Source organism: Hemibagrus wyckioides, linkage group LG28 (genome assembly GCF_019097595.1).
Source record: "Hemibagrus wyckioides isolate EC202008001 linkage group LG28, SWU_Hwy_1.0, whole genome shotgun sequence".
Taxonomy (NCBI): Eukaryota; Metazoa; Chordata; class Actinopteri; order Siluriformes; family Bagridae; genus Hemibagrus; species Hemibagrus wyckioides.
Genome location: NC_080737.1, coordinates 20,544,524 through 20,567,023, shown reverse-complemented (window position 1 = coordinate 20,567,023; position 22,500 = coordinate 20,544,524). Strand labels below are relative to the sequence as shown.

The 22,500-nt window shown below is 41.9% G+C and overlaps 3 protein-coding genes across 8 annotated transcripts in view; all 3 read left to right on the top strand.

The window, feature by feature from the left end:
* Window positions 1–215, top strand: part of rps6ka3a (ribosomal protein S6 kinase a, polypeptide 3a) — a 33,031-nt gene extending 32,816 nt beyond the window's left edge. The window contains exon 22 of the mRNA XM_058382827.1: window positions 1–215. This exon is cut by the window's left edge and continues 728 nt beyond it. The gene's annotated coding sequence lies outside the window, so the exon portion shown is untranslated.
* A 295-nt stretch (window positions 216–510) lies between these two features.
* On the top strand, window positions 511–2,718 carry eif1axa (eukaryotic translation initiation factor 1A X-linked a). The gene is made up of 7 exons (XM_058382829.1): window positions 511–809; window positions 1,348–1,431; window positions 1,611–1,714; window positions 1,845–1,895; window positions 1,970–2,051; window positions 2,327–2,418; window positions 2,531–2,718. Exons 1-7 carry the CDS (start codon window positions 794–796, stop codon window positions 2,534–2,536), a joined length of 435 nt encoding a protein of 144 aa, XP_058238812.1. The 5' UTR covers window positions 511–793; the 3' UTR covers window positions 2,537–2,718.
* An 847-nt stretch (window positions 2,719–3,565) lies between these two features.
* LOC131348506 (serine/arginine repetitive matrix protein 2-like) overlaps window positions 3,566–22,500 on the top strand; it is a 27,883-nt gene continuing 8,948 nt past the window's right edge. Inside the window, exons 1-9 of one of the 6 annotated variants that reach the window (XM_058383530.1) lie at window positions 3,600–3,644; window positions 4,123–4,256; window positions 4,964–5,074; window positions 5,179–5,280; window positions 5,441–5,518; window positions 5,731–5,894; window positions 6,164–6,257; window positions 21,851–21,913; window positions 22,342–22,467. In XM_058383530.1, the coding sequence (XP_058239513.1) occupies window positions 4,202–4,256; window positions 4,964–5,074; window positions 5,179–5,280; window positions 5,441–5,518; window positions 5,731–5,894; window positions 6,164–6,257; window positions 21,851–21,913; window positions 22,342–22,467 (793 nt within the window). In that variant the 5' untranslated portion in view covers window positions 3,600–3,644; window positions 4,123–4,201. Of the gene's footprint in view, window positions 4,257–4,963; window positions 5,075–5,178; window positions 5,281–5,440; window positions 5,519–5,730; window positions 5,895–6,163; window positions 6,258–21,850; window positions 21,914–22,341; window positions 22,468–22,500 lie in introns of all 6 variants that reach the window. The other 5 variants (XM_058383532.1, XM_058383531.1, XM_058383533.1 and 2 more) reach the window with 5 other exon arrangements.

Here is a 22,500-nt window from a genome sequence, read left to right as displayed (position 1 = left end):
ACAAAATTTTTTTTACAGTGTATTATATCTGTACTTGTGTGCACTTTTCTGTGTGTGTGTGTGTGTGTTCTCTGTTCTGTGGGGTTTTAATAATTTTTCTGACCACTCCAGTGGACAATCAGCTGTTATTAAGAATATCTTTAATAGTAATAATAAACTCATTTCTGTCTCTTTCCTCATAATAAAAGCAGTCACGTGACACTGAGAAGTTAAAAGATGTTAGTGTGGTCATTAAGACGTTAGTTAGGCGTTAAGAACAAAAGGTTGAAGGTTTATATTAAAAAGGTTACTATAGTAGAGGTTTAGTGAAGTTTCAGTGGGTGTAGAGAGGCTGCTGTGGTCCTCAGGTGATCTGAGTGAAGAGGAACCCTGAGCTCCTGCTCCGAAATGTAAACACACCCCTGTGGGGAACACCGTATTTTACAGTGCTACCATACCGCAGCTCTCATTTTAATATTTCCCTGAAGCACACACACACTTTTCCCACTCGGGATCGACTTTCACGGCTCTGCGGAAAAGGAGTAGGAAATGATGAGACCGACATAACTAAAAGTTATCGCCTTTGTTGCTCTACCGATTTTAATAAAGTTTTTTCGGTGCGTTCGTTAATGCGCACGCGCAGATCACCGCACGAGGCGGAAGTGTGTTATCGTGGAGGGGAGGGAAAGAGCTAGCTGAGCTAACGAGAGGTAGCTCCTTAACCCAGGTGTACAGAACACAGTGTGCAGGTTTCATCACTGAACACTTTACTTTAGCACACTGCTGGAGGGAGGGACTGCGCTCTGTGGTGAAGATGCCGAAGAATAAAGGTGAGAACAGCGTGTGTGTGTGCGCGCGCGCGCGCGTGACTGACTGAGTGAGTGTGTATGCGTGTGTATAATTCAATGTTGTTGGAATGCTAGCTAATATGCTAACAGGCTGAGGTAGCAGCGCATGACCCTGAAAATGCCGAATAAAAACAGAATCAGGCAGAAACAGACAAAAAGGTGTGTGTGTGTGGTATTGTGTATGTTAGTGTGTGGTAGTGTGGTATTGTGTGTGTGTGTGTTAGAGTGTGTGGAAGGGTTTATTAACTAGAGGAAACTAAAAGGGATGAGTTCAGGCCTCTGAAAGAATCCATGTCTTTAATTTCAGTAAATATTTCATTAGAGTGTGTTTAACTGATATAGTGAGCTTAATAAAGTCTCAGTATTTAGGTTTCAGACATTCATCTGGATTATTTCTGTTCACACACTCTCACTTGTATCCCTTCATTAATCACTTTATATATAAACATTCCTAATAATAATGACTCAGTGATGCTAATAACAATATTTGTGTGTGTGTGTGTGTATGTGTGTGTGGTAGGTAAGGGAGGAAAGAATCGGCGGCGTGGTAAGAATGAGAACGAGTCGGAGAAGAGAGAGCTGGTGTTTAAGGAGGATGGACAGGGTGAGTTACCATGGCGATGACACCTTACTTTCATCAGCACCACTACTCTGTCTGTGTGTGTGTGTGTGTGTGTGTGTACAGTACTATCAAGAGCTCACTGTAAACAATTAATTCTCAGTGCAGTGTGTATGAGCCATGTCTCTGCTTCCCATCAGTTTTGGCTGTGTGTGTGTGTGTAGAATATGCTCAGGTGATTAAGATGTTGGGAAACGGGCGTTTGGAGGCAATGTGCTTTGACGGAGTGAAGAGGCTGTGTCACATCAGAGGAAAACTCCGGAAAAAGGTACACACACAGTATTTAACTCTCACAAGGCCCATTGGTGAGTGTTTACTGAGAACTGTGAGAGATAATAAATCTAAGCATATTGTGTATTGTGGGGTGTTATTGTTATTAACTGTCTCTGTGTCTGTAGGTCTGGATAAACACGTCTGATATCATTCTGATCGGACTGAGAGATTATCAGGTGAATTTACACACACACATAGGGAGATACACAGATGTCTGAGTGTTTCTCACTGGTGTGTGTGTGTGTGTCAGGATAATAAAGCAGATGTGATTCTGAAGTATAATGCAGATGAGGCGAGGAGTCTGAAGGCATATGGTGAACTCCCAGAGCACGGTGAGTGTGTGTGTGTACACACTATCTGATCAGTACGATATGACCCACACTGGTTGTTATGATGTAGGAGTCACTCCTTACACTAGGGTATGGTGTGTGTGTGGTTTTTACTCGCACTGACCAAACCCAACTATAACACTGAGTTTATTTATTACACTTCATTCATCTATTCCTCTCTCTCTCTCCCCCTCCCTCCCTCCCTCCCTCTCTTCATCTATTCCTCTCTCTCTCTCCCCCTCCCTCCCTCCCTCCCTCCCTCTCTCTCTCTCCCACAGCTAAAATCAATGAGACGGACACATTTGGACCTGGTGATGATGATGAGATTCAGTTTGATGACATTGGAGATGATGATGAGGACATTGATGATGTGAGCAGACATCATCACCTTTAACATTTTATACCTTTAACTTTATCATACCTGAGCTTTAAGGTTAAGTCTTCATGTCAGTTATTCATCTCTCTGTCTGTCTGTCTCTCAGATCTGAAGGTGTGTATGGAGGACTGCTGTGTTTACTGCAGAGAGGAAGATCATGCTCTCTTCTGATTGGACAGAATTTATTAAACTTTTTCCGTGACTGACAAACTGGTGATACACCTCTCTCTCTCTCTCTCTCTCTCTCTCTCTCTCTCACACACACACACACACACACACACACACACACACACACACAGTTAAATAACCCATATAAATCACTCCTTCATTTCAAACTACATATTTTTGTTAATGTTTTAAACTATTTATATTTTATTTTGCCATATGTGCTGGAATTTAAGACTCAAATATGAAATGCATCACAATTTACAATAAAAGTTTAAACCTGATTTTTGTGTGTGTGTGTGTTTTATCACCAGCATGGGTCACTGCATCAATTGGTTATTTTATGTTCCCTTGTACACTTGTTCCCTTGTACACTTGTTCCCTTGTACACTTGTTCCCTTGCTCTTGGTTTAGTCTTCGCTGTCTCCAGGGTGTCTGACGTCACAGGTTCAGTTCTATTGGCTGAAATCTGTCTCGTGGTCATTTTTGTTGATTATAAAGCAGGCAGAATCTTCTGTGGGTTTATTAGCCAGCCAGCTAACGAGGATTATTAAATGAAGTAAAGTTTTAGTGAAAGTCATCACTACACTGCTGAGGTCGGAAATACATCAGTGCTAGTTGAGTTAATACTCATGATTTAGCAGAAGCTCTTTAGGTACACTGCTCTGACTATAAAACTGCTAAACCTGCTGTTTGACGTTGACCACGCCCTCTTCTACGATGTCACACTAATTGTGTCCTGTTATTTCTATTACTGTAAACTCAGATTTTGACGCAACAGATCAGAAATCGAACACTGCATGATTGAACCTGCCCCATTTCGCCTGAACTCACGCATGTGCACAACAGAATCGCTTTACTTCGACTTTATACAATTTGTGTGAATTGAATTAAAGCGGAACCGATCCACCGATGGAGCTCGATGACCAATGCGATGTGGAGTGACGTCACTGCCTCCTCGCGCGCTCACTGTCGCCGTACACGCGCTTTGTGCTCGGATGCTGCGGGAGCGCAGTGCTGTGGATGCTCACGGGCTCTCTCCGCTATTTTTTAGAGTATTTATTTATTTACTTGTTTATTTATATTTTACTGAAGCCGCCGCTCGTGTTTCGGAGCACGAACATGGCGGAATCTGGTCTGTTCGGTTTGAGATGATTTCTTTAAAAACGGATTTTCGGCGCAGTGACATTGCGGATTTACTCCAACGGCAGGATCAGGGTTGCCAGATTGCACAGACACATTCCTTGTTTAGAGTGCTGTTATTAATGTCATGGTGTTAATGCAGATGTGTGTATATAGTGTGTGTATAGTGTGTGTATGGAGTGTGTGTATAATGCGTGTAGCTCTGTGCTCATTAAAGACTGCGTTATAAACCTCAGCGCTTCAGTCCGGGTTGCCAGATTGAGATTGAGTGTGTTAACTTTAATTCGCGCTGCTTCTTTAGAATTAGTGATCAGTTTAAAAGAATACTAATGATTATTGAGACAGAACGAAAGTGTCCAGTCCTTTATCGGTCCGGTTTATAATCACCAGGGATTGTATAGTACCGGGTTTAAAGGGCGGATAAGCATCCTGTAAACCTGGCAACCCCGAACCAGGCGGCAGAGGGAAGATGGCGGAGAGCGCGAGACACACGGAGACCGGAGGTACAGGTGCAGCAGGTCCAGGTGAACACACACACACAGAGTCGGTGGACATGCAGTGATGCTCTGTGGGAAAGGATGCATGACTAAAGCACGAGAGGTCTGGGGTCAAGTCCCAAACAAAGGTGTAGCCTCAGTTCATGTCCTTTGTGGTGCACTGATACAGGGATGCGCGAGTTTTTGCAGTGCACTTCCTCCACATGGCTCCTCATTGTGATTGGATGTAGTGCACTATGTAGGGTGTAGCAGCATCTCTTCTGTACTGCACATATTAATTACAGGTGCTGTTTATAATCAGGGGTCACCTGAGATTTACATTATGTAGTCATGCATGCCCTTACGAAGGGGACATGGCCTTGTGAGGAATGCTGCTGATTCACTCTGTACAGATGGTTAGGAATAAACCTGTCTGTCTGTCTCCCTGTCTCTCTCCCTGTCTGTTCATTCGTTCAAAGGCCCAGAAATGTTATTTTGGAACACTGCATATAAAGTGCTTTAAATCTACTGTCTCTCTCTCTGTGTGTGTGTGTGTGTGTGTGTGATGAGAGTGAATCAGCTGTATAAAAGCCATTCAGAGGATTAGCTGAAGCTTTGAAATGCATTCAGTTGAATCTCTAGACGTTCTGACAGACAGAAAATGGTGATCAGTCTTGTGCACTGGGGTGTGTGTGTGTGTCCAGTATTTCACTCCTATATCTACAAAACCTTCTCTACTTCCTGTTTTGTCCCAGCTAAAGTGATGACATCATCACCAGTCTTTGAGAAGAAACATCAGAGAAATGGTCACGCCTCCCCAGCTCACCAACCAGCCAATCAGAGCAGCCCAACTGCTGTTAAACAGAGTAAGCTCCTCTCACTCCCCCTCTTTATTACTGATGATATTTTCATAATAAAGGAAAGTCATACTATATTTCTCATATTTCATGTTGCGTATATTTCTTATTAGCTGAAATCTTGACTCCACCTTCCGTGTCAGAGAAGAAGCCTCTGACCAATGGTCATGCTTCACCTGTCCGCCTTCCAGCCAATAGCAGCAACAACCAGACAGGTAACCAGTGTAAATGTGTGTTAATGAGCATGGATCTGTCTTAAAACGTGTGGAACAGGGAGTAAGCAGAGATGGTTATTCTCTCTCTCTCTCTCTCTCTCTCTCTCTCCTCTCTCTCTCACTCTCTCTCTCTCCTCTCTCTCCTCTCTCTCCCTTTCAGGTGTGGAGTCTCTACTCAAAACAGACGACAGGATGCGACTGGCCCGAGAGAGACGAGAGGAGAGAGAGAGGAGTCTGGGTGAGAGCAATAATCTGACCTGTAACATTCATATTAATAAAGGGGAGAGAGAGAGAGAGGGGGAGAGGGGGAGAGAGAGCATGTACATCACTAATACTCTTTGAGTTTTTTTGTCACCTCTCTCTCTGTTGCTGTCTTTCTTTCTTTCTTTCTTTCTTTCTTTCTTTCTTTCTTTCTTTCTCTCTCTCTCTCTCTCTCTCTCTCTCTCTCAGCGATGAGGGAGCAGGCTCTGATGGAGAAGGAGCGTCGTGCTCGTCTGCAGTATGAGAGAACGAGGGAGGAGAGATGTAGGCGTCTGGAGGAGCAGAGGCAGAAGGAGGAGCAGCGCAGAGCTGCTGTGGAGGAGAAAAGGAGGCAGCAGCTGGAGGAGGAAAAGGTCAGGGTCAAAGGTCAAGATCGGTTGATGATAGCTGTGGTGTTCATATTAAAAGTAGGACATGTATCTCAGGACACACCTGAACCTGTCCTGTCCCACCTGTCTCACTCTATACACTCTTAATGTACTGATAATAAACACCGGTCAGATCTACACAGGCAGCTGGAAATGTGTTGGTCATTGTGTCTGCTATTATTATAAAGATTATATCAGAAGAAGAAAATTAGGTGTGTGTGTGTGTGTGTGTGTGTGTGTGTGTGTGTGTGCAGGAGCGTCTGGAGGCTTTAATGAGGAAATCACTGGAGCGAAGTCTTCAACTGGAGAACAGAAACAAACGCGGGACTTGGGGGATAAATGGACAGAGTGAGTGAGTGAGAGAGAGAGAGCGAGAGAGAGAGTGAGAGAGTGAGAGAGAGAGAGTGAGTGAGAGAGAAAGAGAGAGAGAGAAAATAAATGGGTGAGAGAGAGAGAGATGGGTGGACAAAGAGAGGTGTAAAATGAGAGGAAGGTGAGAATATTCCAGAAAGCATAGAGGGAACCTCATTGCAGGTGGTTGGATAGAGAGATGGGGGATGGAGAGAGAGATGGATTGACAGATGGGGGATGGAGAGAGGTATCAGGTGAAATGAAGTGTAGAGCTGTAACCTGAGGGAGAGAAGAAAATAAAAAAACTGAAATAAAGAGAGATGACAAGGGTGTTTTAGAGAGAGAGAGGCAGACAGAAGAGACAGAATGAGAGAGGGACAGAAAAAAGGACATATTGAATAGTATATGGAAGAAAGGAGGGATAAACGAGGGAGTTTAAGAGAAAAGCAGGATGGACAGATTGGTGGATTAGAACGAAAGCACAGGCTCAATATTTGGCAAGTGGCTGTGCTGATGCATTTAATAGTGTGTTTTACTGAGGGATCACTATTTGGCAAGAGAGGAAATTGCAGTAAAAATGTTTCAGTCAGTAAGATAGAGGGAGAGAGACAAATCCGAGTGTGTGAATGTGAGTGTGTGTGAGTGTGTGAATGTAAGTGTGTGAATGTAAGTGTGTGAATGTGAGTGTGTGAATGTAAGTGTGTGTGTGTGTGAATGTAAGTGTGTGTGTGAATGTGAGTGTGTGAATGTGAGTGTGTGTGAGTGTGTGAATGTGAGTGTGTGTGAGTGTGTGAATGTGAGTGTGTGTGAGTGTGTGAATGTGTGTGAATGTGAGTGTGTGTGTGAATGTGAGTGTGTGAATGTAAGTGTGTGTGAGTGTGTGAATGTAAGTGTGTGTGAGTGTGTGAATGTAAGTGTGTGTGAGTGTGTGAATGTGTGTGAATGTAAGTGTGTGTGAATGTGAGTGTGTGAATGTAAGTGTGTGTGAGTGTGTGAATGTAAGTGTGTGAATGTAAGTGTGTGAATGTGAGTGTGTGAATGTAAGTGTGTGTGAGTGTGTGAATGTAAGTGTGTGAATGTAAGTGTGTGTGAGTGTGTGAATGTAAGTGTGTGAATGTAAGTGTGTGTGAGTGTGTGAATGTAAGTGTGTGAATGTAAGTGTGTGTGAGTGTGTGAATGTGAGTGTGTGAATGTGTGTGAATGTGAGTGTGTGAATGTAAGTGTGTGAATGTAAGTGTGTGTGAGTGTGTGAATGTGAGTGTGTGAATGTGAGTGTGTGTGTGAATGTAAGTGTGTGAATGTAAGTGTGTGTGAATGTAAGTGTGTGAATGTAAGTGTGTGTGAGTGTGTGAATGTAAGTGTGTGAATGTGAGTGTGTGAATGTGTGTGAATGTGAGTGTGTGAATGTAAGTGTGTGTGAGTGTGTGAATGTAAGTGTGTGTGAGTGTGTGAATGTAAGTGTGTGTGAGTGTGTGAATGTAAGTGTGTGAGTGTGTGAATGTAAGTGTGTGTGAGTGTGTGAATGTAAGTGTGTGAATGTAAGTGTGTGTGAGTGTGTGAATGTAAGTGTGTGTGAGTGTGTGAATGTAAGTGTGTGAATGTAAGTGTGTGTGAGTGTGTGAATGTAAGTGTGTGAATGTAAGTGTGTGAATGTGAGTGTGTGAATGTAAGTGTGTGTGAGTGTGTGAATGTGAGTGTGTGAATGTAAGTGTGTGTGAATGTGAGTGTGTGAATGTAAGTGTGTGAATGTGAGTGTGTGAATGTAAGTGTGTGTGAGTGTGTGAATGTAAGTGTGTGAATGTAAGTGTGTGAGTGTGTGAATGTAAGTGTGTGAATGTAAGTGTGTGTGAGTGTGTGAATGTAAGTGTGTGAATGTAAGTGTGAGTGTGTGAATGTGAGTGTGTGTGAGTGTGTGAATGTAAGTGTGTGTGAGTGTGAATGTAAGTGTGTGAGTGTGTGAATGTAAGTGTGAATGTAAGTGTGTGAATGTGAGTGTGTGAGTGTGTGAATGTAAGTGTGTGAGTGTGTGAATGTGAGTGTGTGAATGTGAGTGTGTGAATGTAAGTGTGTGAATGTAAGTGTGTGTGAATGTGAGTGTGTGAATGTAAGTGTGTGTGAGTGTGTGAATGTAAGTGTGTGAATGTAAGTGTGTGTGAGTGTGTGAATGTAAGTGTGTGAATGTAAGTGTGTGTGAGTGTGTGAATGTAAGTGTGTGAATGTGAGTGTGTGTGTGAATGTAAGTGTGTGAATGTAAGTGTGTGTGAGTGTGAATGTGAGTGTGTGAATGTAAGTGTGTGAATGTAAGTGTGTGTGAGTGTGTGAATGTAAGTGTATGTGTGAATGTAAGTGTGTGAATGTAAGTGTGTGTGAGTGTGTGAATTTGAGTGTGTGAATGTAAGTGTGTGTGAGTGTGTGAATGTAAGTGTGTGTGTGAATGTAAGTGTGTGAATGTAAGTGTGTGTGAGTGTGTGAATGTGAGTGTGTGAATGTAAGTGTGTGTGAGTGTGTGAATGTAAGTGTGTGACTGTAAGTGTGTGAGTGTGTGAATGTGAGTGTGTGTGAGTGTGTGAATGTAAGTGTGTGTGAGTGTGTGAATGTAAGTGTGTGAATGTAAGTGTGTGAGTGTGTGAATGTAAGTGTGTGAATGTGAGTGTGTGTGTGTGTGAATGTAAGTGTGAATGTAAGTGTGTGAATGTGAGTGTGTGAGTGTGTGAATGTAAGTGTGTGTGAATGTAAGTGTGTGTGAGTGTGTGAATGTGAGTGTGTGAATGTAAGTGTGTGTGTGAGTGTGTGAATGTAAGTGTGTGAGTGTGTGAATGTGAGTGTGTGTGAGTGTGTGAATGTAAGTGTGTGTGAGTGTGTGAATGTAAGTGTGTGTGAGTGTGTGAATGTAAGTGTGTGTGAGTTTGTGAATGTGAGTGTGTGTGAGTGTGTGAATATGAGTGTGTGAATGTAAGTGTGTGTGAGTGTGTGAATGTAAGTGTGTGAATGTAAGTGTGTGTGAGTGTGTGAATGTGAGTGTGTGAATGTAAGTGTGTGTGTGTGTGAATGTAAGTGTGTGTGAGTGTGTGAATGTAAGTGTGTGAATGTAAGTGTGTGTGAGTGTGTGAATGTGAGTGTGTGTGAGTGTGTGAATGTAAGTGTGTGTGTGAATGTAAGTGTGTGAATGTAAGTGTGTGTGAGTGTGTGAATGTAAGTGTGTGTGAGTGTGTGAATGTAAGTGTGTGAATGTAAGTGTGTGAATGTAAGTGTGTGAATGTAAGTGTGTGTGTGTGTGTGAATTTAAGTGTGTGAATGTAAGTGTGTGAATGTAAGTGTGTGAGTGTGTGAATGTAAGTGTGTGTGAATGTAAGTGTGTGTGAGTGTGTGAATGTGAGTGTGTGAATGTAAGTGTGTGTGTGAGTGTGTGAATGTAAGTGTGTGAGTGTGTGAATGTGAGTGTGTGTGAGTGTGTGAATGTAAGTGTGTGTGAGTGTGTGAATGTAAGTGTGTGTGAGTGTGTGAATGTAAGTGTGTGTGAGTTTGTGAATGTGAGTGTGTGTGAGTGTGTGAATATGAGTGTGTGAATGTAAGTGTGTGTGAGTGTGTGAATGTAAGTGTGTGAATGTAAGTGTGTGTGAGTGTGTGAATGTGAGTGTGTGTGAGTGTGTGAATGTGAGTGTGTGTGGGTGTGTGAATGTAAGTGTGTGTGTGAATGTAAGTGTGTGAATGTAAGTGTGTGTGAGTGTGTGAATGTGAGTGTGTGTGAGTGTGTGAATGTAAGTGTGTGTGTGAATGTAAGTGTGTGAATGTAAGTGTGTGTGAGTGTGTGAATGTAAGTGTGTGTGAGTGTGTGAATGTAAGTGTGTGTGAGTGTGTGAATGTGAGTGTGTGAATGTAAGTGTGTGTGAGTGTGTGAATGTAAGTGTGTGAATGTAAGTGTGTGTAAGTGTGTGAATGTGAGTGTGTGTGTGTGTGAATGTAAGTGTGAATGTAAGTGTGTGAATGTGAGTGTGTGAGTGTGTGAATGTAAGTGTGTGTGAATGTAAGTGTGTGTGAGTGTGTGAATGTGAGTGTGTGAATGTAAGTGTGTGTGTGAGTGTGTGAATGTAAGTGTGTGAGTGTGTGAATGTGAGTGTGTGTGAGTGTGTGAATGTAAGTGTGTGTGAGTGTGTGAATGTAAGTGTGTGTGAGTGTGTGAATGTAAGTGTGTGTGAGTTTGTGAATGTGAGTGTGTGTGAGTGTGTGAATATGAGTGTGTGAATGTAAGTGTGTGTGAGTGTGTGAATGTAAGTGTGTGAATGTAAGTGTGTGTGAGTGTGTGAATGTAAGTGTGTGTGAGTGTGTGAATGTAAGTGTGTGAATGTAAGTGTGTGTGAGTGTGTGAATGTAAGTGTGTGAATGTAAGTGTGTGAATGTGAGTGTGTGAATGTAAGTGTGTGTGAGTGTGTGAATGTGAGTGTGTGAATGTAAGTGTGTGTGAATGTGAGTGTGTGAATGTAAGTGTGTGAATGTAAGTGTGTGAATGTGTGTGTGAATGTGAGTGTGTGAATGTGTGTGTGTGTGTGTGTGAATGTAAGTGTGTGAGTGTGTGAATGTGTGTGAATGTGAGTGTGTGAATGTAAGTGTGTGTGTGTGTGAATGTAAGTGTGTGAGTGTGTGAATGTGTGTGAATGTGAGTGTGTGAATGTAAGTGTGTGTGAGTGTGTGAATGTAAGTGTGTGTGAGTGTGTGAATGTAAGTGTGTGTGAGTGTGTGAATGTAAGTGTGTGAGTGTGTGAATGTAAGTGTGTGTGAGTGTGTGAATGTAAGTGTGTGAATGTAAGTGTGTGTGAGTGTGTGAATGTAAGTGTGTGAATGTAAGTGTGTGTGAGTGTGTGAATGTGAGTGTGTGAATGTAAGTGTGTGTGAGTGTGTGAATGTGAGTGTGTGTGAATGTGAGTGTGTGAATGTGTGTGTGTGAATGTAAGTGTGTGTGAGTGTGTGAATGTGAGTGTGTGAATGTAAGTGTGTGTGAATGTGAGTGTGTGAATGTAAGTGTGTGAATGTAAGTGTGTGAATGTGTGTGTGAATGTGAGTGTGTGAATGTGTGTGTGTGTGAGTGTGTGAATGTAAGTGTGTGAATGTAAGTGTGTGAGTGTGTGAATGTAAGTGTGTGAATGTAAGTGTGTGTGAGTGTGTGAATGTAAGTGTGTGAATGTAAGTGTGAGTGTGTGAATGTGAGTGTGTGTGAGTGTGTGAATGTAAGTGTGTGTGAGTGTGTGAATGTAAGTGTGTGAATGTAAGTGTGTGTGTGTGTGAATGTAAGTGTGTGAGTGTGTGAATGTAAGTGTGAATGTAAGTGTGTGAATGTGAGTGTGTGAGTGTGTGAATGTAAGTGTGTGAGTGTGTGAATGTGAGTGTGTGAATGTGAGTGTGTGAATGTAAGTGTGTGAATGTAAGTGTGTGTGAATGTGAGTGTGTGAATGTAAGTGTGTGTGAGTGTGTGAATGTAAGTGTGTGAATGTAAGTGTGTGTGAGTGTGTGAATGTAAGTGTGTGTGTGTGTGAGTGTGTGAATGTAATTGTGTGAATGTGAGTGTGTGAATGTAAGTGTGTGAATGTAAGTGTGTGAATGTGAGTGTGTGTGAGTGTGTGAATGTAAGTGTGTGAATGTAAGTGTGTGTGAGTGTGTGAATGTAAGTGTGTGTGAGTGTGTGAATGTAAGTGTGTGAATGTAAGTGTGTGAATGTGAGTGTGTGAGTGTGTGAATGTGAGTGTGTGTGTGTGTGAATGTAAGTGTGTGTGTGTGAATGTAAGTGTGTGAATGTAAGTGTGTGTGAGTGTGTGAATGTGAGTGTGTGAATGTAAGTGTGTGTGAGTGTGTGAATGTAAGTGTGTGACTGTAAGTGTGTGAGTGTGTGAATGTGAGTGTGTGTGAGTGTGTGAATGTAAGTGTGTGTGAGTGTGTGAATGTAAGTGTGTGAATGTAAGTGTGTGAGTGTGTGAATGTAAGTGTGTGAATGTGAGTGTGTGTGTGTGTGAATGTAAGTGTGAATGTAAGTGTGTGAATGTGAGTGTGTGAGTGTGTGAATGTAAGTGTGTGTGAATGTAAGTGTGTGTGAGTGTGTGAATGTGAGTGTGTGAATGTAAGTGTGTGTGTGAGTGTGTGAATGTAAGTGTGTGAGTGTGTGAATGTGAGTGTGTGTGAGTGTGTGAATGTAAGTGTGTGTGAGTGTGTGAATGTAAGTGTGTGTGAGTGTGTGAATGTAAGTGTGTGTGAGTTTGTGAATGTGAGTGTGTGTGAGTGTGTGAATATGAGTGTGTGAATGTAAGTGTGTGTGAGTGTGTGAATGTAAGTGTGTGAATGTAAGTGTGTGTGTGTGTGAATGTGAGTGTGTGTGAGTGTGTGAATGTAAGTGTGTGTGAGTGTGTGAATGTAAGTGTGTGTGAGTGTGTGAATGTAAGTGTGTGAATGTAAGTGTGTGTGAGTGTGTGAATGTGAGTGTGTGAATGTAAGTGTGTGTGATTGTGTGAATGTGAGTGTGTGAATGTAAGTGTGTGTGAATGTAAGTGTGTGTGAGTGTGTGAATGTGAGTGTGTGAATGTAAGTGTGTGTGAATGTGAGTGTGTGAATGTAAGTGTGTGAATGTAAGTGTGTGAATGTGTGTGTGAATTTGAGTGTGTGAATGTAAGTGTGTGTGAGTGTGTGAATGTAAGTGTGTGAATGTAAGTGTGTGAATGTAAGTGTGTGAATGTAAGTGTGTGTGAGTGTGTGAATGTAAGTGTGTGTGAGTGTGTGAATGTAAGTGTGTGTGAGTGTGTGAATTTGAGTGTGTGAATGTAAGTGTGTGAATGTAAGTGTGTGAATGTGAGTGTGTGTGAGTGTATGAATGTAAGTGTGTGAATGTAAGTGTGTGTGAGTGTGTGAATGTAAGTGTGTGTGAGTGTGTGAATGTAAGTGTGTGAATGTGAGTGTGTGTGAGTGTGTGAATGTGAGTGTGTGTGAGTGTGTGAATGTGAGTGTGTGAATGTAAGTGTGTGAATGTAAGTGTGTGAATGTGTGTGTGAATGTGAGTGTGTGAATGTAAGTGTGTGTGAGTGTGTGAATGTAAGTGTGTAAATGTAAGTGTGTGTGAGTGTGTGAATGTAAGTGTGTGAATGTAAGTGTGTGAATGTAAGTGTGAGTGTGTGAATGTAAGTGTGTGTGAGTGTGTGAATGTAAGTGTGTGAATGTAAGTGTGTGAATGTAAGTGTGTGTGAGTGTGAATGTGTGTGTGAGTGTGTGAATGTGAGTGTGTGAATGTGAGTGTGTGTGAGTGTGTGAATGTAAGTGTGTGTGAGTGTGTGAATGTAAGTGTGTGAATGTAAGTGTGTGTGAGTGTGTGAATGTAAGTGTGTGAATGTAAGTGTGTGTGAGTGTGGGAATGTGAGTGTGTGAATGTAAGTGTGTGAATGTAAGTGTGTGTGAGTGTGTGAATGTAAGTGTGTGTGAGTGTGTGTGAGTGTGTGAATGTAATTGTGTGAATGTAAGTGTGTGAATGTAAGTGTGTGAATGTGAGTGTGTGTGAGTGTGTGAATGTAAGTGTGTGAATGTAAGTGTGTGTGAGTGTGTGAATGTAAGTGTGTGTGAGTGTGTGAATGTAAGTGTGTGAATGTGAGTGTGAATGTGAGTGTGTGAATGTAAGTGTGTGTGTGAATGTAAGTGTGTGTGAGTGTGTGAATGTAAGTGTGTGAATGTAAGTGTGTGTGAGTGTGTGAATGTGAGTGTGTGAATGTAAGTGTGTGTGAGTGTGTGAATGTGAGTGTGTGAATGTAGTGTGTGAGTGTGTGGAATGTGAGTGTGTGTGAGTGTGTGAATGTAAGTGTGTGTGAGTGTGTGAATGTAAGTGTGTGAATGTAAGTGTGTGTGAGTGTGTGAATGTAAGTGTGTGAATGTAAGAGTGTGTGAGTGTGTGAATGTAAGTGTGTTGTGTGTGAATGTGAGTGTGTGTGAGTGTGTGAATGTAAGTGTGTGTGAGTGTGAGAATGTAAGTGTGTGTGAATGTAAGTGTGTGTGAGTGTGTGAATGGGAGTGTGTGAATGTAAGTGGTGTGTGAGTGTGTGAATGTAAGTGTGTGAGTGTGTGAATGTGAGTGTGTGTGAGTGTGTGAATGTAAGTGTGTGTGAATGTAAGTGTGTGTGAGTGTGTGAATGTAAGTGTGTGTGAGTTTGTGAATGTGAGTGTGTGTGTGTGTGAATGTGAGTGTGTGAATGTAAGTGTGTGAATGTAAGTGTGTGAGTGTGTGAATGTAAGTGTGTGTGAATGTAAGTGTGTGAATGTAAGTGTGTGTGAGTGTGAATGTGTGTGTGAGTGTGTGAATGTGAGTGTGTGAATGTGAGTGTGTGTGAATGTAAGTGTGTGTGAGTGTGTGAATGTAAGTGTGTGAGTGTGTGAATGTGAGTGTGTGAATGTAAGTGTGTGTGTGAATGTAAGTGTGTGTGAGTGTGTGAATGTGAGTGTGTGAATGTAAGTGTGTGTGAGTGTGTGAATGTAAGTGTGTGAATGTAAGTGTGTGAGTGTTGGTGTGTGTGAGTGTGTGTAAGTGTGTGAATGTAAGTGTGTGTGAGTGTGTGAATGTGGGTGTGTGAATGTAAGTGTGTGTGAGTGTGTGAATGTAAGTGTGTGAATGTAAGTGTGTGTGTGTGTGTGAATGTAAGTGTGTGTGTGTGTGGATGTAAGTGTGTGTGAGTGTGTGAATGTAAGTGTGTGTGGAGTGTGTGAATGTGAGTGTGTGAATGTAAGTGTGTGTGAGTGTGTGAATGTGAGTGTGTGAATGTAAGTGTGTGTGATTGTGTGAATGTGAGTGTGTGAATGTAAGTGTGTGTGAATGTAAGTGTGTGTGAGTGTGTGAATGTGAGTGTGTGAATGTAAGTGTGTGTGAATGTGAGTGTGTGAATGTAAGTGTGTGAATGTAAGTGTGTGAATGTGTGTGTGAATTTGAGTGTGTGAATGTAAGTGTGTGTGAGTGTGTGAATGTAAGTGTGTGAATGTAAGTGTGTGAATGTAAGTGTGTGAATGTAAGTGTGTGTGAGTGTGTGAATGTAAGTGTGTGTGAGTGTGTGAATGTAAGTGTGTGTGAGTGTGTGAATTTGAGTGTGTGAATGTAAGTGTGTGAATGTAAGTGTGTGAATGTGAGTGTGTGTGAGTGTATGAATGTAAGTGTGTGAATGTAAGTGTGTGTGAGTGTGTGAATGTAAGTGTGTGTGAGTGTGTGAATGTAAGTGTGTGAATGTGAGTGTGTGTGAGTGTGTGAATGTGAGTGTGTGTGAGTGTGTGAATGTGAGTGTGTGAATGTAAGTGTGTGAATGTAAGTGTGTGAATGTGTGTGTGAATGTGAGTGTGTGAATGTAAGTGTGTGTGAGTGTGTGAATGTAAGTGTGTAAATGTAAGTGTGTGTGAGTGTGTGAATGTAAGTGTGTGAATGTAAGTGTGAGTGTGTGAATGTGAGTGTGTGTGAGTGTGTGAGTGTGTGTGAGTGTGTGAATGTAAGTGTGTGAATGTAAGTGTGTGTGTGTGTGAATGTAAGTGTGTGAATGTGAGTGTGTGAATGTAAGTGTGTGAGTGTGTGAATGTGAGTGTGTGAATGTGAGTGTGTGAATGTAAGTGTGTGAATGTAAGTGTGTGTGAGTGTGTGAATGTGAGTGTGTGAATGTAAGTGTGTGTGAGTGTGTGAATGTAAGTGTGTGTGAGTGTGTGAATGTGAGTGTGTGAATGTAAGTGTGTGAATGTAAGTGTGTGTGAGTGTGTGAATGTAAGTGTGTGTGAGTGTGTGTGAGTGTGTGAATGTAATTGTGTGAATGTGAGTGTGTGAATGTAAGTGTGTGAATGTAAGTGTGTGAATGTGAGTGTGTGTGAGTGTATGAATGTAAGTGTGTGAATGTAAGTGTGTGTGAGTGTGTGAATGTAAGTGTGTGTGAGTGTGTGAATGTAAGTGTGTGAATGTGAGTGTGTGTGAGTGTGTGAATGTGAGTGTGTGTGTGTGTGAATGTAAGTGTGTGTGAGTGTGTGAATGTAAGTGTGTGAATGTAAGTGTGTGTGAGTGTGTGAATGTGAGTGTGTGAATGTAAGTGTGTGTGAGTGTGTGAATGTAAGTGTGTGAATGTAAGTGTGTGAGTGTGTGAATGTGAGTGTGTGTGAGTGTGTGAATGTAAGTGTGTGTGAGTGTGTGAATGTAAGTGTGTGAATGTAAGTGTGTGTGAGTGTGTGAATGTAAGTGTGTGAATGTGAGTGTGTGTGAGTGTGTGAATGTAAGTGTGAATGTAAGTGTGTGAATGTGAGTGTGTGTGAGTGTGTGAATGTAAGTGTGTGTGAGTGTGTGAATGTAAGTGTGTGTGAATGTAAGTGTGTGTGAGTGTGTGAATGTGAGTGTGTGAATGTAAGTGTGTGTGTGAGTGTGTGAATGTAAGTGTGTGAGTGTGTGAATGTGAGTGTGTGTGAGTGTGTGAATGTAAGTGTGTGTGAATGTAAGTGTGTGTGAGTGTGTGAATGTAAGTGTGTGTGAGTTTGTGAATGTGAGTGTGTGTGTGTGTGAATGTGAGTGTGTGAATGTAAGTGTGTGTGAGTGTGTGAATGTAAGTGTGTGAATGTAAGTGTGTGTGAGTGTATGAATGTGAGTGTGTGAATGTGAGTGTGTGTGAGTGTGTGAATGTGAGTGTGTGTGGGTGTGTGAATGTAAGTGTGTGTGTGAATGTAAGTGTGTGAATGTAAGTGTGTGTGTGTGAGTGTGTGAATGTGAGTGTGTGTGAGTGTGTGAATGTAAGTGTGTGTGTGAATGTAAGTGTGTGAATGTAAGTGTGTGAATGTGTGTGAATGTAAGTGTGTGTGAATGTGAGTGTGTGAATGTAAGTGTGTGTGAGTGTGTGAATGTAAGTGTGTGAATGTAAGTGTGTGTGAGTGTGTGAATGTGAGTGTGTGAATGTAAGTGTGTGTGAGTGTGTGAATGTGAGTGTGTGAATGTAAGTGTGTGTGAGTGTGTGAATGTAAGTGTGTGAATGTAAGTGTGTGTGAGTGTGTGAATGTGAGTGTGTGAATGTAAGTGTGTGTGAGTGTGTGAATGTAAGTGTGTGAATGTAAGTGTGTGTGAGTGTGTGAATGTGAGTGTGTGAATGTAAGTGTGTGAATGTAAGTGTGTGTGAGTGTGTGAATGTAAGTGTGTGAATGTAAGTGTGTGAATGTAAGTGTGTGAGTGTGTGAATGTAAGTGTGTGTGAATGTAAGTGTGTGAATGTAAGTGTGTGTGAGTGTGAATGTGTGTGTGAGTGTGTGAATGTGAGTGTGTGAATGTGAGTGTGTGTGAATGTAAGTGTGTGTGAGTGTGTGAATGTAAGTGTGTGTGAGTGTGTGAATGTAAGTGTGTGTATGAATGTAAGTGTGTGTGAGTGTGTGAATGTGAGTGTGTGAATGTAAGTGTGTGTGAGTGTGTGAATGTAAGTGTGTGAATGTAAGTGTGTGAATGTAAGTGTGTGTGAGTGTGTGAATGTAAGTGTGTGAATGTAAGTGTGTGAATGTGAGTGTGTGAATGTGAGTGTGTGAATGTAAGTGTGTGTGAGTGTGTGAATGTAAGTGTGTGAATGTAAGTGTGTGAATGTGAGTGTGTGTGAGTGTGTGAATGTAAGTGTGTGTGAGTGTGTGAATGTAAGTGTGTGAATGTGAGTGTGTGAATGTAAGTGTGTGTGAGTGTGTGAATGTAAGTGTGTGTGAGTGTGTGAATGTAAGTGTGTGTGAGTGTGTGAATGTGAGTGTGTGAATGTAAGTGTGTGTGAGTGTGTGAATGTAAGTGTGTGAATGTAAGTGTGTGAGTGTGTGAATGTGAGTGTGTGTGTGTGAATGTAAGTGTGTGAATGTAAGTGTGTGTGAGTGTGTGAATGTGAGTGTGTGAATGTAAGTGTGTGTGAGTGTGTGAATGTAATTGTGTGAATGTAAGTGTGTGTGAGTGTGTGAATGTAAGTGTGTGAATGTAAGTGTGTGTGAGTGTGTGAATGTGAGTGTGTGAATGTAAGTGTGTGTGTGTGTGAATGTAAGTGTGTGAATGTAAGTGTGTGTGAGTGTGTGAATGTGTGTGTGTGAATGTAAGTGTGTGTGAGTGTGTGAATGTAAGTGTGTGAATGTAAGTGTGTGTGAGTGTGTGAATGTGAGTGTGTGTGAATGTAAGTGTGTGTGAGTGTGTGAATGTGAGTGTGTGAATGTAAGTGTGTGTGAATGTAAGTGTGTGTGAGTGTGTGAATGTAAGTGTGTGTGAGTGTGTGAATGTGAGTGTGTGTGAATGTAAGTGTGTGTGAGTGTGTGAATGTGAGTGTGTGAATGTAAGTGTGTGTGAATGTAAGTGTGTGTGAGTGTGTGAATGTAAGTGTGTGTGAGTGTGTGAATGTAAGTGTGTGAATGTAAGTGTGTGAATGTAAGTGTGTGAGTGTGTGAATGTGAGTGTGTGAATGTAAGTGTGTGTGTGAATGTAAGTGTGTGAATGTGAGTATGTGAATGTGAGTGTGTGAATGTAAGTGTGTGTGAGTGTGTGAATGTAAGTGTGTGAATGTGAGTATGTGAATGTGAGTGTGTGAATGTAAGTGTGTGTGAGTGTGTGAATGTAAGTGTGTGTGTGAATGTAAGTGTGTGTGTGTGTGAATGTAAGTGTCTGTGTGAATGTAAGTGTGTGTGAGTGTGTGAATGTAAGTGTGTGTGAGTGTGTGAATGTAAGTGTGTGAGTGTGTGAATGTAAGTGTGTGTGAGTGTAAGTGTGTGAATGTAAGTGTGTGTAAGTGTGTGTGAGTGTGTGAATGTAAGTGTGTGAATGTAAGTGTGTGAATGTAAGTGTGTGAATGTAAGTGTGTGAATGTAAGTGTGTGAGTGTGTGAATGTAAGTGTGTGTGTGAATGTAAGTGTGTGAGTGTGTGAATGTAAGTGTGTGTGAGTGTAAGTGTGTGAATGTAAGTGTGTGTAAGTGTGTGTGAGTGTGTGAATGTGAGTATGTGAATGTAAATGTGTGTGTGAATGTAAGTGTGTGTGAGTATGTGAATGTGAGTGTGTGAATGTAAGTGTGTGTGTGTGTGAATGTAAGTGTCTGTGTGAATGTAAGTGTGTGTGAGTGTGTGAATGTAAGTGTGTGTGAGTGTGTGAATGTAAGTGTGTGTGTGAATGTAAGTGTGTGTGTGTGTGAATGTAAGTGTCTGTGTGAATGTAAGTGTGTGTGAGTGTGTGAATGTAAGTGTGTGTGAGTGTGTGAATGTAAGTGTGTGAATGTAAGTGTGTGTGTGTGTGAATGTAAGTGTGTGAGTGTGTGAATGTAAGTGTGTGTGTGAATGTAAGTGTGTGTGAGTGTGTGAATGTAAGTGTGTGTGTGTGTGAATGTAAGTGTGTGTGAATGTAAGTGTGTGAATGTAAGTGTGTGTAAGTGTGTGAATGTAAGTGTGTGAATGTGTGTGTGTGAATGTAAGTGTGTGAGTGTGTGAATGTAAGTGTGTGTGAGTGTAAGTGTGTGAATGTAAGTGTGTGTAAGTGTGTGTGAGTGTGTGAATGTAAGTGTGTGAATGTAAGTGTGTGTGAGTGTGTGAATGTGAGTGTGTGAATGTAAGTGTGTGTGAGTGTGTGAATGTGAGTGTGTGTGAATGTAAGTGTGTGTGAGTGTGTGAATGTGAGTGTGTGAATGTGTGTGTGTGAATGTAAGTGTGTGAATGTAAGTGTGTGTGAGTGTGTGAATGTAAGTGTGTGAATGTAAGTGTGTGTGAGTGTGTGAATGTGAGTGTGTGAATGTAAGTGTGTGTGTGAATGTAAGTGTGTGTGAGTATGTGAATGTGAGTGTGTGAATGTAAGTGTGTGTGAGTGTGTGAATGTGAGTGTGTGAATGTAAGTGTGTGAATGTGAGTATGTGAATGTGAGTGTGTGAATGTAAGTGTGTGTGAGTGTGTGAATGTGTGTGTGTGAATGTAAGTGTGTGTGTGTGTGTGAATGTAAGTGTCTGTGTGAATGTAAGTGTGTGTGAGTGTGTGAATGTAAGTGTGTGTGAGTGTGTGAATGTAAGTGTGTGAATGTAAGTGTGTGTGTGTGTGAATGTAAGTGTGTGAGTGTGTGAATGTAAGTGTGTGTGTGAATGTAAGTGTGTGTGAGTGTGTGAATGTAAGTGTGTGTGTGTGTGAATGTAAGTGTGTGTGAATGTAAGTGTGTGAATGTAAGTGTGTGAATGTAAGTGTGTGTAAGTGTGTGAATGTAAGTGTGTGAGTGTGTGAATGTAAGTGTGTGTGTGAATGTAAGTGTGTGTGAGTGTGTGAATGTAAGTGTGTGAGTGTGTGAATGTAAGTGTGTGTGAGTGTAAGTGTGTGAATGTAAGTGTGTGTAAGTGTGTGTGAGTGTGTGAATGTAAGTGTGTGAATGTAAGTGTGTGTGAGTATGTGAATGTGAGTATGTGAATGTAAGTGTGTGTGTGAATGTAAGTGTGTGTGAGTATGTGAATGTGAGTGTGTGAATGTAAGTGTGTGTGTGAATGTAAGTGTGTGAATGTAAGTGTGTGTGAGTGTGTGAATGTGAGTGTGTGAATGTAAGTGTGTGTGTGAATGTAAGTGTGTGTGAGTATGTGAATGTGAGTGTGTGAATGTAAGTGTGTGTGAGTGTGTGAATGTAAGTGTGTGAATGTGAGTATGTGAATGTGAGTGTGTGAATGTAAGTGTGTGTGTGTGTGAATGTAAGTGTGTGTGTGAATGTAAGTGTGTGTGAGTGTGTGAATGTAAGTGTGTGTGAGTGTGTGAATGTAAGTGTGTGAATGTAAGTGTGTGTGAGTGTGTGAATGTAAGTGTGTGTGAATGTAAGTGTGTGTAAGTGTGTGAATGTAAGTGTGTGTAAGTGTGTGATTGTAAGTGTGTGTAAGTGTGTGAATGTAAGTGTGAGTGTGTGAATGTAAGTGTGTGTGAGTGTGTGAATGTAAGTGTGTGTGAGTGTGTGAATGTAAGTGTGTGTGTGAGTGTAAGTGTGTGAATGTAAGTGTGTGTAAGTGTGTGAATGTAAGTGTGTGAATGTAAGTGTGTGAATGTAAGTGTGTGAATGTAAGTGTGTGTGAGTATGTGAATGTGAGTGTGTTTGTGAATGTAAGTGTGTGTGAGTATGTGAATGTGAGTGTGTGAATGTAAGTGTGTGTGAGTGTGTGAATGTAAGTGTGTGTGAATGTAAGTGTGTGTGAGTATGTGAATGTAAGTTAGTGTGTGAATGTAAGTGTGTGTGAGTATGTGAATGTGAGTGTGTGAATGTAAGTGTGTGTGTGAATGTAAGTGTGTGTGAGTATGTGAATGTGAGTGTGTGAATGTAAGTGTGTGTGAGTGTGTGTGATCTCTCCCTATGTCTCTGCCTGCTGCTTGCCAAGTTGTGCATGATAAAACCTGGAGAGTGTTTTGTGTGTGTGTGTGTGTGTGTGTGTGTGTGTGTGTGTGGAGAGAGAGATCTCTGTATAAACTCTAGGTAAAGGACTTCATGTAGTGCTCTGTCCCTAATGCCCAGTTCACCGATATGAAGATCTCTGCCTTACACACACACACACACACACACACACACACTCACTCCAGCCTGTGCATAATGCTCTGCTCTCTTTGCTCTTGCTCCGCCCCCGTTGCCCAGGCGACTATGCCCTCCCCCATGACCTCATCGCTCCCTCTCCTGCTACCAACGAGTTAGGCAACGGTATGAACCCCAGCCGCCTCTCAGCCCCGCCCCCTCATCCTCGTCATTCACTGTCGCTCAGTGCTAATGCTCTCACACAGCCTTTCAGTTGTACTGAAGGGGTGTGGCCTCTGTATCTCCATCTGATTGAAGGGGTGTGGCCTCTATCTCCTTCTCATTGAAGGGGCGTGGCCTCTGTATTTGTCAGTCATCTGTCAGTAGATGAACAGTGACATCAGGCTGTTTGGGTGTAAAAGCACACACACACGTTACAGCATCTAATCATAAAACGTTGTTTATTTTATAAATGTGATGAAGATTTTCCATCATTCCTTTCAGTAGTGCCCTCATCTCATCGAACCATTCACTGCTTTTCTTTCATGTTCTTTCTCACCTACTCATCCCTCCATCTCTCCATCTCTCTATTTATCCAATCCTCCATCCTTCAGTCCATCATGGTCACATGACCTCTGTGGATAACCTGACACTCCATCGTCTCTGTACACACACACACTCCTCACTGGCTCGCTGCAGCAGTGATGTTGAGCTGTGTGTACCCTGCCCTCGGTACACAGGTAACACACACACACACACACACACTGTGTACA